Source organism: Geotrypetes seraphini, chromosome 7 (genome assembly GCF_902459505.1).
Source record: "Geotrypetes seraphini chromosome 7, aGeoSer1.1, whole genome shotgun sequence".
Lineage (NCBI taxonomy): Eukaryota > Metazoa > Chordata > Amphibia > Gymnophiona > Dermophiidae > Geotrypetes > Geotrypetes seraphini.
Genome location: NC_047090.1, coordinates 160,724,768 through 160,741,085, shown reverse-complemented (window position 1 = coordinate 160,741,085; position 16,318 = coordinate 160,724,768). Strand labels below are relative to the sequence as shown.

Genomic DNA, 16,318 nt, shown 5'->3' with positions numbered 1-16,318 from the left:
GCCCAGCAATCTGTTTCCTACAGTGGTCAGTCTGGGGCAAGAGTATCTGGTAGATACTGAAATTGGATCTACGGTACTTTTTTTATTTCAAGAGAAGTAGTGGCTTTCCCAAATTTACCTGTCTAATGTACAGTATTATTGAACATTGTTAGTCACCTTGATAGCATCGTCTGTCAGCAGATTCTATGGCTCAGTTGGCCAAATAATAAAGCATCTCTCCTCTTGGTCACTGGTTGAAATCCAGTTTAGCTAGGTAATACCAAAGGCATTATCTCTAAACTGTTTGATGATTGATAGGAAATGATTGTTTCTGTCCATTTCCAAGAGAGAGGTATGCATCACTAAAATAAAATGTCAAAGGGGGGTCCTTTTACTGAACTGCATAAGGCCTCATGTGTGCCTTATGCAGCTTAAAATGACATACTGTGAGATATGCTCAGGTATCCTTTGGTAACTGCCAAATGTGTGCCTGCTAACTATGTGCTTATGTTTTTTGAGGGGACATATTGGGGGAGTTGCAGAGAGTGGACATTCTGAGCTAAACATTGCATCTGTATTAGTGTGTGCTGACTGGTTGGTGCAGGAAAACCACTTGAGCCCTTGCAACCCACAAAATGGGAGACAAGTGTTCATGTGGTAACTTTTTTTTTTTTTTCTTTTCTTTCAAATGACCATGGCCATTTTGTGACTGCGGTAAAAATGGCCTTAGCATGTGGGAAAAATCAGTGTAAGGGCATCGTAAGGCTATTTTTTACCACAGCTTAGTAAGAGGAGCTCAAAATTTGTTGGTAGATTCGGCAACATGCACAAAGTTTACAAAGATATGACACAAAGTTACGGACTAAATTTCTCTCTTTATGGAGGGGCTTTGCTTTCATCACTTTAAATTCCGTACCTGCTATGGGCATCACATTAACTGGAAAAATGAAATACAAATCGTAACAAATACCTCAAGGATTTTACTGAATTCATTATGTTTTAGCCATGATTAGTGAAAGGTTCAAATAGCAAATGGGAGAAAGATAATGATTTATGTGTCAAAGTATATTCACTGTAGATCAGTACTTGATTGTTTTTTGCTTTTTCCTTTTCTTTTTTTTTAATGAGACCAGAAAGTGGACCCAGGGGACAGCCTGGCTCTCTTGTGAGTACACCAAGTTCTGAACTACAGCTTTCATGTGACAGCCCTCAATCTTTAACAACGGACTTCTTTTCTGGCACTGCAAGCCTGCAGAGCAGCAGTATGGACCTTTTAAGTACAGATTCTCCTGACATTGACAGTGTGCTCAGTGGGGATTCACACAGTGGGTTGCAGGAGATGATGACTTCAGATGCCTTTCATGTGTTACAGTCTCCTGAGATCACTGCCGCCCTGCTGGATGATGAAATCATCACATCTTGTGGTAAAAAAAGTGACTCAGTACAGAAAGTTAGCAGCCAGAGTGGACTCATTGCATTGGCATCTGCAGAGGGGCTCATTCCTAAATTGCCACTGACCCTCAGAGGTGATGGCAACATGGAATTCAAATCAGAGTTGGATTCTGAAAAAAATAAATACAAACAGGACAGACATGATTTGAAAGAAGTCTATAAATTGAAGAATAGTTTAGATCAGAGAGAACTTGCAGATACTAGTTATATTGTTTCAAATAGTGACTTTGTGGACAAGGAAAATCCAAATTTGTGTTTTCAAAGACTATCTGTGGATAAATCATTACAGTGTGATGATACTTGTAGTGAAGAGCAGAATTCTCAGTTAACTGAGACGTTGCACACATTCTTTCCAGACGCTCACCCAGGTCCTGTTAAGGATGAGCATGGTCAAGAAATGTGTACAATTTCTAGGAGAAGCTTAGAAAAGACTATAAATACAAAAAGCTATCCTCTCAGGGAGAGGAATGCCCAGGCAGCACTTCTGCAGGAAGATTCACGAGAACAGTTCTTCACCTCAAGCGATGAGGAAGATATTTATGGCCATGGCCTGCCTTACTCATCATCAGAAACAAGTGTGGCAGAGATGGCCGGCATTGTCACAGCCCAGGACCCAGCCAGAGGAAGCCAGGAAGAAGCACTCTTTTTCAAATCTGATCAGGTATGCTGTAGTACAGGAGCAGATGCTGTGGCAGTCTTGGGCTCTTGTGAGAGGAAAATAGGTCAGTCCCTTTACTTACAATCATGTGATACAATCTTAAGCGTTCAAAGGTAAAGAGGTAAAGAGCAAGTGACAACCGGTACTTTGCATTTGGTATATAGCTTTGAGTCTAATTAGACTCACACATTGTGAACAACTTGTTCAGAGCTTAAAGTAGTGTTAAAATAGAGGCAAATGTAAGGACCTTACCTCCTCTAGAGGTCCAAAGTAACTCAGATTTTATTTGGATGTCCCTGGACTTTCTTAACTTAGCAGTCTTGCTGTCGAGTCCCTCCTTTGGCCAGGTCTGGCTTTGTTCTTGGGTTTTTTTTTAACTTTATTGATTTTCCAGACTTTCAACAGTGCAACAAAAATTAGATGTATAAAGAGAAATAAAAGAAAAACACATAATTCTTACAATAATCCATAAACAATCTTTTTATCCCCTCCCCCAAATCATAAATATATATACCGTATTTTCGCGGATATAACGCGCGCGTTATACGTGATTTTACGTACCGCGCATACCCCTCGCGCGTTATATGCCTGAGCGCGGTATAGAAAAGTTTTTAAACATAGTTCCCACCCCGCCCGACGCCCGATTCACCCCCCCAGCAGGACCGCTCGCACCCCCACCCCGAACGACCGCTCGCACGCGCTCCCACCCGCACCCGCATCCACGATCGGAGCAAGAGGGAGCCCAAGCCCTCTTGCCCGGCCGACTCCCCGACGTCCGATACATCCCCCCCCGGCAGGACCACTCGCACCCCCACCCCGAAGGACCGCCGACTTCCCGACAATATCGGGCCAGGAGGGAGCCCAAACCCTCCTGGCCACGGCGACCCCCTACCCCCACCCCGCACTACATTACGGGCAGGAGGGATTCCAGGCCCTCCTGCCCTCGACGCAAACCCCCCTCCCTCCAACGACCGCCCCCCCCAAGAACCTCCGCCCGTCCCCCAGCCGACCCGCGACCCCCCTGGCCGACCCCCACGACACCCCCACCCGCCTTCCCCGTACCTTTGTGTAGTTGGGCCAGAAGGGAGCCCAAACCCTCCTGGCCACGGCGACCCCCTAACCCCACCCCGCACTACATTACGGGCAGGAGGGATCCCAGGCCCTCCTGCCCTCGACGCAAACCCCCCTCCCTCCAACGACCGCCCCCCCCCCAAGAACCTCCGACCGCCCCCCCAGCCGACCCGCGACCCCCCTGGCCGACCCCCACGACCCCCCCACCCCCCTTCCCCGTACCTTTGGAAGTTGGCCGGACAGACGGGAGCCAAACCCGCCTGTCCGGCAGGCAGCCAACGAAGGAATGAGGCCGGATTGGCCCATCCGTCCTAAAGCTCCGCCTACTGGTGGGGCCTAAGGCGCGTGGGCCAATCAGAATAGGCCCTGGAGCCTTAGGTCCCACCTGGGGGCGCGGCCTGAGACACATGGTCGGGTTTGGCCCATGTGCCTCAGGCCGCGCCCCCAGGTGGGACCTAAGGCTCCAGGGCCTATTCTGATTGGCCCACGCGCCTTAGGCCCCACCAGTAGGCGGAGCTTTAGGACGGATGGGCCAATCCGGCCTCATTCCTTCGTTGGCTGCCTGCCGGACAGGCGGGTTTGGCTCCCGTCTGTCCGGCCAACTTCCAAAGGTACGGGGAAGGGGGGTGGGGGGGTCGTGGGGGTCGGCCAGGGGGGTCGCGGGTCGGCTGGGGGACGGGCGGAGGTTCTTGGGGGGGGGCGGTCGTTGGGGGGGGAGGGGGGTTTGCGTCGAGGGCAGGAGGGCCTGGGATCCCTCCTGCCCGTAATGTAGTGCGGGGTGGGGTTAGGGGGTCGCCGTGGCCAGGAGGGTTTGGGCTCCCTTCTGGCCCAACTACACAAAGGTACGGGGAAGGCGGGTGGGGGTGTCGTGGGGGTCGGCCAGGGGGGTCGCGGGTCGGCTGGGGGACGGGCGGAGGTTCTTGGGGGGGGGCGGTCGTTGGGGGGAGGGGGTTTGCGTCGAGGGCAGGAGGGCCTGGGATCCCTCCTGCCCGTAATGTAGTGCGGGGTGGGGTTAGGGGGTCGCCGTGGCCAGGAGGGTTTGGGCTCCCTCCTGGCCCGATATTGTTGGGGAGTCGGCGGTCCTTCGGGGTGAGGGTGCGAGTGGTCCTGCCGGGGGGGGGGGGTGTATCGGACGTCGGGGGGGGGGCATCAGGCTTTCAGGATGGGGACAGACCTTCAAGGGGGGACAGGACTTCAAGGGGGGACAGTGCACGGAAAGTCAGGGGGGTGAACGGAGAGTCGGGACAGCGCACGGAAAGTCAGGGCAGTGCACGGAAGTCAGGGGGGGTGAACGGAGAGTCGGGACAGCGCACGGAAAGTCAGGGCGGGCGAAAGGAGCGTCGGGCATCATGCGCGTTATATGCCTGAGCGCGGTATAGAAAAGTTTTGGTACATATCATCGTGATTTCTGCGCGCTATACCCCTGTGCGCGTTTTACACAGGTGCGCGTTATATCCGCGAAAATACGGTACTTCTTCCATTATCTTACTCAAATTTACATCTGCAAAGGTCCCAGGAACCCTAACCCTCCCCCTACCCTTTGGATGTGTAATTTATTATCAAAAGTACATGGATGGATGCATGAATTAACAGACTAATCAATTAATACCTTATTAATACAATCAATTATTATTAATGAAATTAGCCAACAGGCTCCATATTAAACGAAATACCTTAGTATTTCCCCTGCAATCATTATTCATCTTTTCCATCCTATAACACATACATAATGATTGCCATCAAAAACTAAAATTCAGTCTATCAAAATTTTTCCAGTTTTTTGTGATCATTTGGATGGCTGACTTTGAATGTTCATTGGGGCAAGAATAGAGGTGATAAGGGTTTTTTTCCATTATCCCTAGCAAGAGAAGGAGTTGGAATTAGGTAATACTTAATTCCGTTGCAAAGACATAGGATTCTGTCCTGAAGCTGTTGTCCTCCTTTTCGCAAACTTTGCAGAAGAATGTCACTCATATCTTTCAACTCCTTCCCTTTACCCAGTGGTGAATAGCTTCCGCTTCAGTTTTTCCTTCTGCAAGCGAGCTGAAAGGTGTGCTCAGGAATTCCCTTTTTTTTCCTACGGAGAGGGGTTTCTAGGGCTTTGGCATGCTCCCAATTATGACAAATGACACACAAGCTCGGTATTATTTGTTTGGGTTCAGCACATTACCAGGAGGACTGTAATGAGAGTGAGTGGAATTGTACAAGAACCAAATTTCTACTAACAAGATAGATTTATCAGAATTGCGTTAGGACAAAAACTTGTATTGAAAAATCTTGCACCATAACTATGACAAATTTAACCTGTGTGAACTGTATATTATGTATATTGGGTTTAGATCCCTAGTTTTTGTTGAGTCAGGATAAAACCTTGTACCAGAAAAAACAAACAAACTTGTAGTGCAACTATGGCAAATTGTAACCTGTTAACTGTATATTGGGTATGTTAACCTGTAACCCGTCCTGAGCTCTTTGGGGAGGACTGGGTAGAAAACAAATCAAATAAATAGAGGAATAGCTTAAACCAGCTGTAGGACTATTATGAAACTGAAGAGAGGCTCTTAAAAATGAAGGAAAAAAATTCAGTGCAGAGGTTAGTTCTTTGCGCAATCCAGCAGGTACTCTTCCCTTGATCTTACCTCATGCAGTGTCTTCATGAAAGGACATTGTGATAACTGGAGAAAAAGCTGAAAAACAGAGAGATCTTTGGTGGTATGTCCCATACTCGAGAGAGGTGAAATTTCTAAAATGGCGTTTTTAACTGTAAGTATGGTGTCACCCCAAAGTTCAAGAAATTAGAAAATATTTTGATGCCGTCATGTAAGCATAAGAATTTATTTTGCAGTTGGTGCACAGACAAGACTCCAGTTCCACCTGGTGGAAGCCCTGATCAGTTCATAGTGGTACATCCAGTAGTAACCCACAAAACATTCTGTGCAGAGATTCTTAAGGACCAGAATCTGCACAGGAACCCTCTTCTCTTATACAGTGCATGCACAAGATTTTATTCTTATTTTTTTTAAATTCAATATTTATCAGTACTCCGAGATTGTTTTACAATGAGCACAGTCAGGCTAACATAACAGAACTGCAATTCTATGATTCACAGATACAGAGTCAAATATAAAAAGGTGATTATAAACATATATATTGCCATGTCAGTCCTCCAGGTAGCCCTTCCCTAACAGAACCTCAAAGTTTTCATTTTAACAAGACAAGTCCTTTCTTCAGGATCAAAACTTTTCAAAAACGCTCTGTCCCTCCCATATACCAGTCTTATGCACGTACAGTCTCCATCACCATTTCAGGCTTCCCTGTTATCCTTTGCACCACAGTCAAAATCCTGGGAATCTGATTTGATTTGATTCTTTTTCCAATCTCACATTTCTCAAATCATACGTCACTGCTTTTATAAATTGAAACTGTTATATTAATACATCTATTCACAAAATCAGACCTTTAAATCTAAGTTCATTCTCTGACATTATAATAGTTTAAGTTTGAAATTATCTTATTGCAAAGATTTAAAGCCTGAATTAAAACGACTACAATTAACTAAAAATTCTGCAATCAGATTACTTGCAAGTTCAGAAAAAAATTGACTATTACCCCCTCTTCTTACATGTACTGTATTATCTTTAAGATTCTAACTGTTGTACACAAGGTACGCCTTTCAGACTGTTGTCCATATTTGTATCATCTATTAATTCACTACTTGCTCCTCATGATTGAATATTTTGGTTTCCCTTCCTAGCACATTTGCTAAGACTTCATTAGAATTAAAATTTTCAGTGTAATAGTCTGTCTATATGGAATGCTCTTCCACCACATCTCTGCCTAGAACAATCTTATATGTTATGTTATAATATGTTAATCAGGTTTTGTATTCAACCTTTACCTATTCAGTTCAAGGTCAGATTACATTACAAGAGGTTGGATCAGTTATCCTGGAAATTACAATGGAAAGTTTGACACGGACATTTAATAGAGCTGTTAGTGCAGGTAGATCAGTACAGTTATTAATACAGTTAGGTCGTAGTTACAAGTTTAAATAGGTCATCTTTGGGCTATCGTTATGTTCCAGGCGTTGCATTAGACAGTTTAGAAATGGGCTTTTACAATTACCATTTCAATTACTTCAGGGCTGGTTAAATCACCCCAATTCATTGACAAATACCTGATTCCTTATGAGTCGTCCCTTCTCCTTAGATCATCTGACCATAGATTACTCACAGTTCCCTCTCTGCGTATAATTTGCACTAAATAATTAATTCATTGGGGAAGGGGGGTAGATTTTGGTCTTTGTATATAAGTAAGGAATATGGAGATCACGTGATGCACTGAGCCAAGGCAGAAGCAGGCTGCCTGAGCTCCCGAGCCCCGAGTCTTGAAGCGCCCTGTTACTAGCCTTTGGAGGTGAGCCGGGAGACAGCACTTTGCAGTGCTTGCTGTGCACAATATATGGACAGATTTTTGTCCTCTCCTGCGTCGCCGATGTCCACCCGCACTCAAAAAAAGGATCGGGACCGCCCGCAGCACGGCGCTGACAAAATGGCGCCGGTCACCTCCACAGCCACGATTCAGCAAATAGCACCGGAGGTGCTGACGGCCCTTACTCAAGCAGTAACAGTGGCAATGCAGCCCAGCATAGAAAAACTTTCTGAACAGCTCCAAAAGCTTGAAAATCTACTTATGGAGACTACTAGCCACACCACAGCGCTGGAGATTCGGGTTTCCAGCGTCGAGGATACACAGCAGGCACATGACACCAAGTTACAGGAACTGCAGGCTCTGACTCAAAAACAAGCAGAAAGACTTGATGATCTTGAAAATAGATCCAGAAGATCTAACTTAGGTTTTTTGGGGATTCCGGAAACAGTACCCGGTCCTAAGCTCCTGCAGGTGCTGGAGGCCTGGCTGACCAGTTCCTTTCCCTTGAAGGAGGGCCTGGGGCCTATTCGACTGGAGAGAGCACACCGGCTAGGCCGAGAACAAGCAAGAGAGGCGAGGCCTCGCATGGTAATAGCCAAACTTTTAAACTATAACCATAAAGTGGAAATCTTGCGCAAATATAAACAACTTCGGGAGACTTTAGCATTTGAGGAGTCTGAGGTGCGCATTTTCCAGGACTACCCTGTGGCCCTAACGGAGCGCAGGAAGCAATTCTACCCACTTTGCTCCTCTTTGGCTGAAAAAAAAATACGCTTTCTCTTTTCATATCCAGCCACTTTGAAAATTTACCAACATGGACACTGGCAGGTATTTGAGTCCGCGGCTGAGGCGGCCCTTTATGTGAACACTCAGGTGTTGCCCCAGTTGGACCTTACATGAAAGAGCACATGGTGTGCTTCCTTGTTTGTCACATGCTCCTGTGTGCCTGTGGCATTGTGGATGCACCGGGATCTCCTGGTTTGGGGGAAGCCTGGATCTCAGATAATATGGCTGTTACTTGCTATTCTGGTTTAAGTTTGTTTACAATTTTGTGTTTTTTCCTGTTCTAGTTCAGAAATTGATATACTGTATATTTGAGCTCATCCTAACGTTCATTTGCTCTGCAGACTGCTCTTATGACTATTGTATTTACTGTATGGGAACTCGGGGCCCGGAGTGGCATTGTTTTGTGATCTTTCACACCTTTGGGACCTCCTAGGGCGAACCTGAGGCTGTGATCACAACCATGCAATTGGGGAGAAGGTTGGGAAGGGAGGGGGGTTGGGGTTCCAGGGGGAGGGAGTCCTTGGCCTACGTGGTTGCTGCTGGTATTCTTTCGATTATTGGGAAGGGTGGGATCAGACCCTGCTGCGAGACTCCGGCACCTGACATTTACCATGGTACTGGTGCTGCTCGGGCAGGTCCTGAGCGTCATGTGGCTGCCCTGGGTATGGCTGGGAACCCGGGGTGGATTTTTTCCGCACTTAGCATTTTATATGTTTGTACTAGCCCCTTTTATACCTGCTGGCTAACACTTTGAGAATAGTATCCTGGAATGTTTCGGGCATTACCTCTCCCATAAAACGAACAAAAATTTTAACACAGCTCAAACGACATAAGGTCGACATAGCCTGTCTGCAAGAAACCCGACTTACAGACTTGGAACATCAGAAATTCAGGAGGTCCTGGGTAGCCGCAGTACATGCAGCATCTTCAACTCATAAGCGGGCGAGGTGGCGATACTGATTAGTAAGACATTGCCTTACACTGCGAAAGTAGTAGCCTCGGACCCACAGGGCCGCTACCTCTTGCTGCAGTTGTCAGTAGGCACATATTCCTTTTACTTGATGAATGTATATGCACCTAATACCTATGACCATTCCTTCTTTGAGGGTCTAACTGCCATGCTTCTTGGGCGGGTTACTGATCCGGTATACATTGCAGGGGATTTCAATCAGGTGTTTAACCCGACTTGTGATCGTTCTCAGCCGGGACCTGGTACGAGTATATCTCATACCAGAGGCCTGCCCTATCTTTGCGCCACTTTAGATCTGGTGGACCCGTGGAGAATTCTCCATACCACTGAACGGGATTACACACACCGCTCCAGAGCACATAACACACAATCTAGGATAGATTACATCCTTACCACGCGCAGAGCATTTCTAAATGTGGATGCAGCGGTAATAGGCCCGGCGGTGATTTCAGATCACGCGATGATCTGGCTAGATGTGAATGTGGGCTTCGGTTTACGCGGACCTGTACGTTGGCGCTTCCCTAGTTATCTATTTTCTGATGACCATTTCAAAACATACCTAACGACTAAATAGGGTGAATTCCTAGACTTTAATGGTCAGCATAGCAATGATCCGACACTGTTTTGGAGCATGGCTAAGGTGGTGCTCAGAGGAGATTGTATAGCTTATGTAATAGCACGTAATCGCCGTTTGTCCCGGGGAATACTGCGGTTGGAAAAAGAACTAGCAAGCGCTAAGCGTCAGTATACCCTGTTCCCGACCCGCCACGCTAGGGAACATTTAGCTTCCGTGGAAACGACCCTCAACTCCTATATACATGAGCGCACGGTGAAAATGCTCTTGTCTCAAAAATTTCGCTACCATCGCTATGGAAATCGGGCAGGGAAGTTATTAGCCCGCTTGACTTCCCAGGTGCGGGGTCACCGTTATGTTTTGGGATTGAGGGATAGTACGGACCAATTTCAACACACTACTGAACACATTGCACAAATTTTTCAGTCCCACTTCGGGAAGATATATGGGTGCCGGGACTCGGGAGCTGAACCCCTTATTAAGGACTATTTCACGGATTCCGGTTTACAGCCGCTCTCTGACTCGGATGTTAGGTTTCTTAATGCACCCATCACCCCTAAAGAACTACATAAAGCTATCCACAATCAATGAAATTTTTCAGCTCCAGGGCCAGATGGCTTTACGGCAGAATTTTATAAACTGCTCTCAGGGCAGCTTAGTCCTTTTTTAAGGGACTATTACTCCCAGGTAATCCTGGATGAACATTTCCCAGGAAAGTGAATGAGGCTTTAATCACGTTGATATTGAAGCCTGGCAAAGACAGTTCTGCTCCCGAGTCCTATCGCCCAATTTCTTTGCTGAATGTAGATATCAAAATTCTGTCCAAAATCTTAGCTGATAGATTAGCGACCCTTCTCCCCGATGTGATTGCATCCACACAAGTCGGCTTTGTACAGAGTAGACAAGCAGTACACAACGTACGTAAAGCATTGATAGCCTTAGCACACACGCAATTCCATCACACTCCTATGCTTCTACTCAGTTTGGATGTGGCACAGGCGTTCGACTAGGTCAATTGGACGTACCTCTTTGAAGTGCTAAATTGTATGGGGATATCTGGCTGGTTCGCCTTGGCATTACGCACTTTATATTCCACTCCAACAGCAAGACTACTTGTCAATGACATTATTACTGACCCAATACCTATTGAGAGGGGAACTCGACAGGGCTGTCCCCTGTCACCCCTCTTATTTCTATTGTACCTCGAACCCTTTCTTCGCACAGTGTCTCAGGGCCCCGACATAGTGGGTGTGAACTTCAGGGACTCATTCACTCAAAGTGTTGGCCTTTGCAGATGACCTATTATTTTTGCTAACTGACCCCGCTCACTCTGTTCGATATTTATTGCAAGCGCTTGACAAATTCAAATTTTATTCGGGATTTACGTTGAACTACCAGAAATCTATGGCCCTAGCTAGCCCCATGACACTACAACAGACATGGAGCGGTCACTTCCCATTTACGGGGGCTCAGACTTCAATTCGCTATTTGGGGGTACAGATCCCCCGAGACCTTACGACTCTGTACACCAGCAATATCACCCCATTGTTTCAAGACACCTTACAACATCTACAGAATTGGTCCACTTTTCCCTTATCGGTGGTGGGCCGGGTAGCCCTTTTTAATATGGTGCTCTTTCCCAAATGGTTATATCGCTTTCAGGTTTTACCTCTGCTGCTGTCCCATGCCCATAACATTCGTTTAACGAAAGAGCGTTTTCTATGGGGTGGTAAGCGACCACGTATGCCCTTGCTACGGATGTGTCTGCCCAGGGATAGGGGGGGCTATGGTTTACTAAATGTACGTTGGTATGCTATGGCTTGTCAGATGAGACATATTAATGATTGGTTTAGAGGAACATCTGATTTTTCTGCTACACCACTGGAGTTATCTTTGCTGGCTCCGTTCCATGTGAGCTATTTTCTACATATGGCGGATCCGAGGATGCGTCATTTGGTGTCTCATTACCCCATTTTTACGCCGGCCAGAAGGACATGGAGATGGGTCTGTAAAACAGCCAAATTGTCTTCTAGGGTGTCTTTATATTTGCCTATACTGGGCAATGGAGCTTTCCAGCCGGGCATGCAAAATGCCACCTTTTTTAGGTGGCAAGCACAAGGTCTACAATATCTTTTTCACCTGTTTTCGGAGGAGGAGAGCCTGGTCACATTTGCCGAGCTGCAACGAACTTTTGACCTACAGGCTAATGATCTCTTCGCCTATTACCAGATCCGTCACTATGTTCAGTCCCTCCCAGTGGCTGCCCTTACTGAAGTCTGCAGGAAGGCGCTTTCGGAACTCTTCAGCCTTTCAGCCCAACAGAGGATTCCTCTACGATTTCATATTGTGGGGATCCGGGATTTCCAACCAAGTACAAATCTGGATATATTAGCGACAGCGTGGGCTGAGGACTTGCATTGCCAGTTGACTGCTCAACAGTTACAACGGGTCCTGAAGAACATTCAGAAGGTGTCACCCAATATTACTCACTGGGAAATGCAATTGAAAATTGTTCTTAGACTTTACATTCAACCGGAACGTGCAGCCCGGATGGGGATTACTGCGTTGCATTCTTGCCCGAAATGCAATCAGGTTCACGCATCTTTGAGTCACATGTTTTGGGTCTGCCCCGCAATCCAACAGTTTTGGAGACATCTTGGCCTATATACCACATCACTTTGGGGAAGGCGATGGCTTCCGCAACCGAGGGCGTTATTTGGATTTTATAATATAGCCTCGCCCAAACCCAGGGGAATGTCAGCATTTATCTCCAGAGCCCTTTTGATGGGAAAAAAAGCCATCCTCACCAACTGGCTCTCCCATGATCCCCCGTCATATGCACAATGGAGATCCCTAATGATAGTGCACGCAACACTGGAGAGATACATGGTGGGAAACTTGACTCTTGGCCCGGGTCGCAAATTTTGTCAGGTGTGGGAGCACTTCTGGCAGGACCTCACACCGCGTGCTCGCAGTAGACTTTTGAATCTTTAAGATTTTATTCCACTCTCAGCTGTTGGACTGGCCATGGATTCTTGGGGAGGGGGGGTGGGGAGGTGAGGGGAACTGATTATATTGTTGAAAATGTTATTTCCTGAATGGTATTACTGTTTGTATTTGCTTCTTACTGCTGGAATAATAAAAATAATTTAAACATAAATAAGGAATATGGGGATAGGGACTATTATATGTTTTTCTGTGTTCAAAGATTGTTATTGATTAGGGGGGAGGGGAGGGAGATAAATTCTAAACTGGATTATTGCAGAATATTAAGTGTTGTATCTCAGTTAAAAATGTTTTAATTTGCCTGATACACTTATTATAAGTTTTAAAAATGAATAAAGAATTTAAATATAATTGGCACTAAAATGACAAGACATTTTCTCAGTAGTTGCCCCTCAACTTTGGAATACTCTTCCAGCTCCAGTAAGAGAGGAAAATCTAACTGCTTCAAAGGCCTATTCAAGAGCCAATTATTTAAAGATGCCTTTAACATTTAAGTCCTCCTCTAACTTCCCTTCAGTCAAGCTTTCAAAAGAAGCAAAATACAGCGCTCCTCTTCCTTATGTTCTCTCCTTAACTGTTTTCTATCCTATATTAATTGTATTTCCTCCCCATCTTCCTTTTGTTTCGTGTTAGTCTAGTCTAATTTATTTAATATTAGTCACGCCATTTGCTTAAGTTGTTTTATGCTCCTTTTTAATTGTATTGTCATTGGAGTTTTTATTTTTAATTTTGTTTTCCCCATTGTATTTTATCTGTATCTCGCTTAGAAGTTGGATAAGTGACAGTATCAAATTTTAATAAAAACTTGAAACCTGTCTTGTACAGAAATGCTTTTAAAAGTTTCTAAACCTGAGATAGTGGTCACAAGATTGTAGTGTAAGTGGTATTTGGTGCCAGGATTTTGCTAATTGATATTGGATGAGTAAGGTAATTTGCCTGGTAGACTTTATATTGTTGCATGCTGGGAATTTTAAGTGGAAAAGATTTCTGGTGGAATATCTGTTGGAGACACCTTGGAGTAGGACGGCCAACTCTGTTAGGTAGTCGGAGGCATTTCCTGTCAGGATCTTAAGGCAGTGATGCGTAATTAAACTTGATTCTTGCGGTTATGGGCAGCCAACATAGTTTCAAATTGTAGGGCTGTTCCGATTTCCATAGTCTATATATGAGTCTTACTGCTGCATTTTGAACTAGTTGTAAATGCGACAGCAATATTTTAGAGCTAGAACTAGTGTTGTATTACAGTAGTCTAGTTGAGATAGGATTAGGGATGTAGACAAGCATTTTCAATGTCTCCCCTCTCACCCCACCCTCCTCATGGGCTTAGCATCCATGTTCCCGCCTCTCCTTCCCCTCAAATTGTGGTCCAGCATCCATGTCCCCATCCACTATCTTTCCTGCACTGGTCTGGCCTCTTTCCAACTGATTAAACACCTACGGGTCTCCCAGAGTAGCAGCAGTACCTGGCAGGCAGAGGCAGCACAGTGAACAGGCTACTTATGGACGGCCCATACAGGGCCTTCCCTTTGCTGCGTCATCTATCTAGAGGAAGTGATGCACAAAGGAAAGGCCTTGGCGGGGCTAGCCACAACCAGCCCATTCACAGCACTGCCTCTGCCAGCCAGCTGCTGCCTCTGCTGCTTCCTTAGGAGTGGGGGTGGGGGCAGTCAGTTGGAGGAAGGGAGAGAGGCCAGACCTGCGCAGGGAGGACGATGGGACAGAATAGAAGGTTTGCACAGTATGCCAATAAGATAACTTAAATGTATCTTGTACTGTGACATTGTGACAGTATCTCAGTAAGTCCAAATGCTTGATACTTTTTTCTGTTTAGCTTGCAGAGAGCTGGATGGGTTACTCTGGTCCCGGTTATGGAATTCTCAGTCTTGTTGTCTCTGAAAAGTATATTTGGTGCCTGGATTACAAGGGGACCCTGTATTGCAGCTCTTTGCCTAGTGCAGGCTTCCGGTGGCAGAAGTTTGAAGATACCGTCCAGCAGGTGGCAGTCTCACCTTCAGGTCTGCTTATCCCTATTATATTTATCTACCAAGAAACTTCTATAAACACAGAAACATGAAGGCAGATAAAAGCCATTCAGTCTGCCCATCTGCAATAACCATTATCTCTTCCCCCCTCTAAGAGATCCCATGTGCCTATCCCAGGCTTTCTTGAATTCAAACACAGTCTCTGTCTCCATCACCTCTTCTGGGAAACTGTTCCATGCATCTACCACCCTTTCTGTAAAGCATGACCGTCTCTGTCTCCCTGAGATAGCAGAAACAATGGTCCTTGCTAAATTACCAAATTCTGTGATTTGCTTACTCTCTAGGATTTTTGTAATGGTATTCTTATTAGAAGATATTGGAGGCTCTCCGATTGGCTCATAATCTTTCTTTTATCCTGAAAATCTTCAGGGGCTCTTCTGTGGAAGATTGAACAGAAATCAAACAAAGCTTTTGCCTGTGGGAAAGTAACTATAAAGGGGAAACGGCACTGGTATGAGGCTCTCCCGCAGACAGTGTATGTAGCCTTAAGTGACGATACAGCCTGGATTATCCGAACGAATGGCGATCTGTACTTGCAGACAGGTATTTCACTTAACACATTTCATCTATTCTGCTTGTGCACATTGTAGATAATGAGGTGCTTGACCTGCCGATTGATTTTTATTATTTGAAAGTACATATAAATGTAGAATTTGGCCTTCATAGCCCACTTCAGAAAACTATATCATTTAAACTAGAAAACAATTTTATTTGAAAACTAGTAGAAATTGTCAGTAAGTCCAATGGAGCAACTGGCATAAACATAATCCTTGTTATATATATTTTCTAGCAATTTCATTTTTGGATTTTACGAATTTTGATGGATTGAGCCCTTATGATTACTAACTTTAAACAGGGTGCCTGTATAAAAGCTGCAGATAAATGCCTGTTTTATAAAGGCTTCTAAAATTACCCCTATTGGTGAACAAATTAGAGCACCCTGCTCCAAGAACGTTATAAATCTGTATGTGTGTGTGGGCTCTTGAGTACATACACAGACTTTATAAAAAAAAAAAATAAACACATTGTAACTCTGTGCAAACTATGCCTCCGTTACAATCTTTTGTGAATTATTTTCTGGGTGTATAACCCTGTACAGTATGTTTTCCTTATGGAAAAAGTTTTATCAGTTACTACCAAATGAAATCTGATTTGGCCATTTCCATTTGCCTTCAAAGGTTTTGTTAAGGTCATAATCTTGCCAGGCAGTTTTGGCACATCTGCTGGCTTGAAGTGTTTCTCTGAGGGTATATAGTGCTACATTGTGGAGGTATATAGTGCACCCAATGTGGAGGTAAAAATAACTTTTTTTTTCTTTGTTTTGTGGTACCATATCATTCTGACTTTCC

General features: G+C 45.3%; 1 protein-coding gene across 2 annotated transcripts in view; it reads left to right on the top strand.

Annotated features, from left to right (window-relative positions):
* The window catches only part of TECPR2 (tectonin beta-propeller repeat containing 2), a 132,865-nt gene that overhangs the window by 45,884 nt on the left and 70,663 nt on the right, over window positions 1-16,318 (top strand). For both annotated transcript variants that reach the window (XM_033953159.1, XM_033953160.1), the window contains 3 exons: window positions 1,113-2,092; window positions 14,759-14,942; window positions 15,339-15,512. In XM_033953159.1, the coding sequence (XP_033809050.1) occupies window positions 1,113-2,092; window positions 14,759-14,942; window positions 15,339-15,512 (1,338 nt within the window). The remainder of the gene's footprint in view (window positions 1-1,112; window positions 2,093-14,758; window positions 14,943-15,338; window positions 15,513-16,318) is intronic.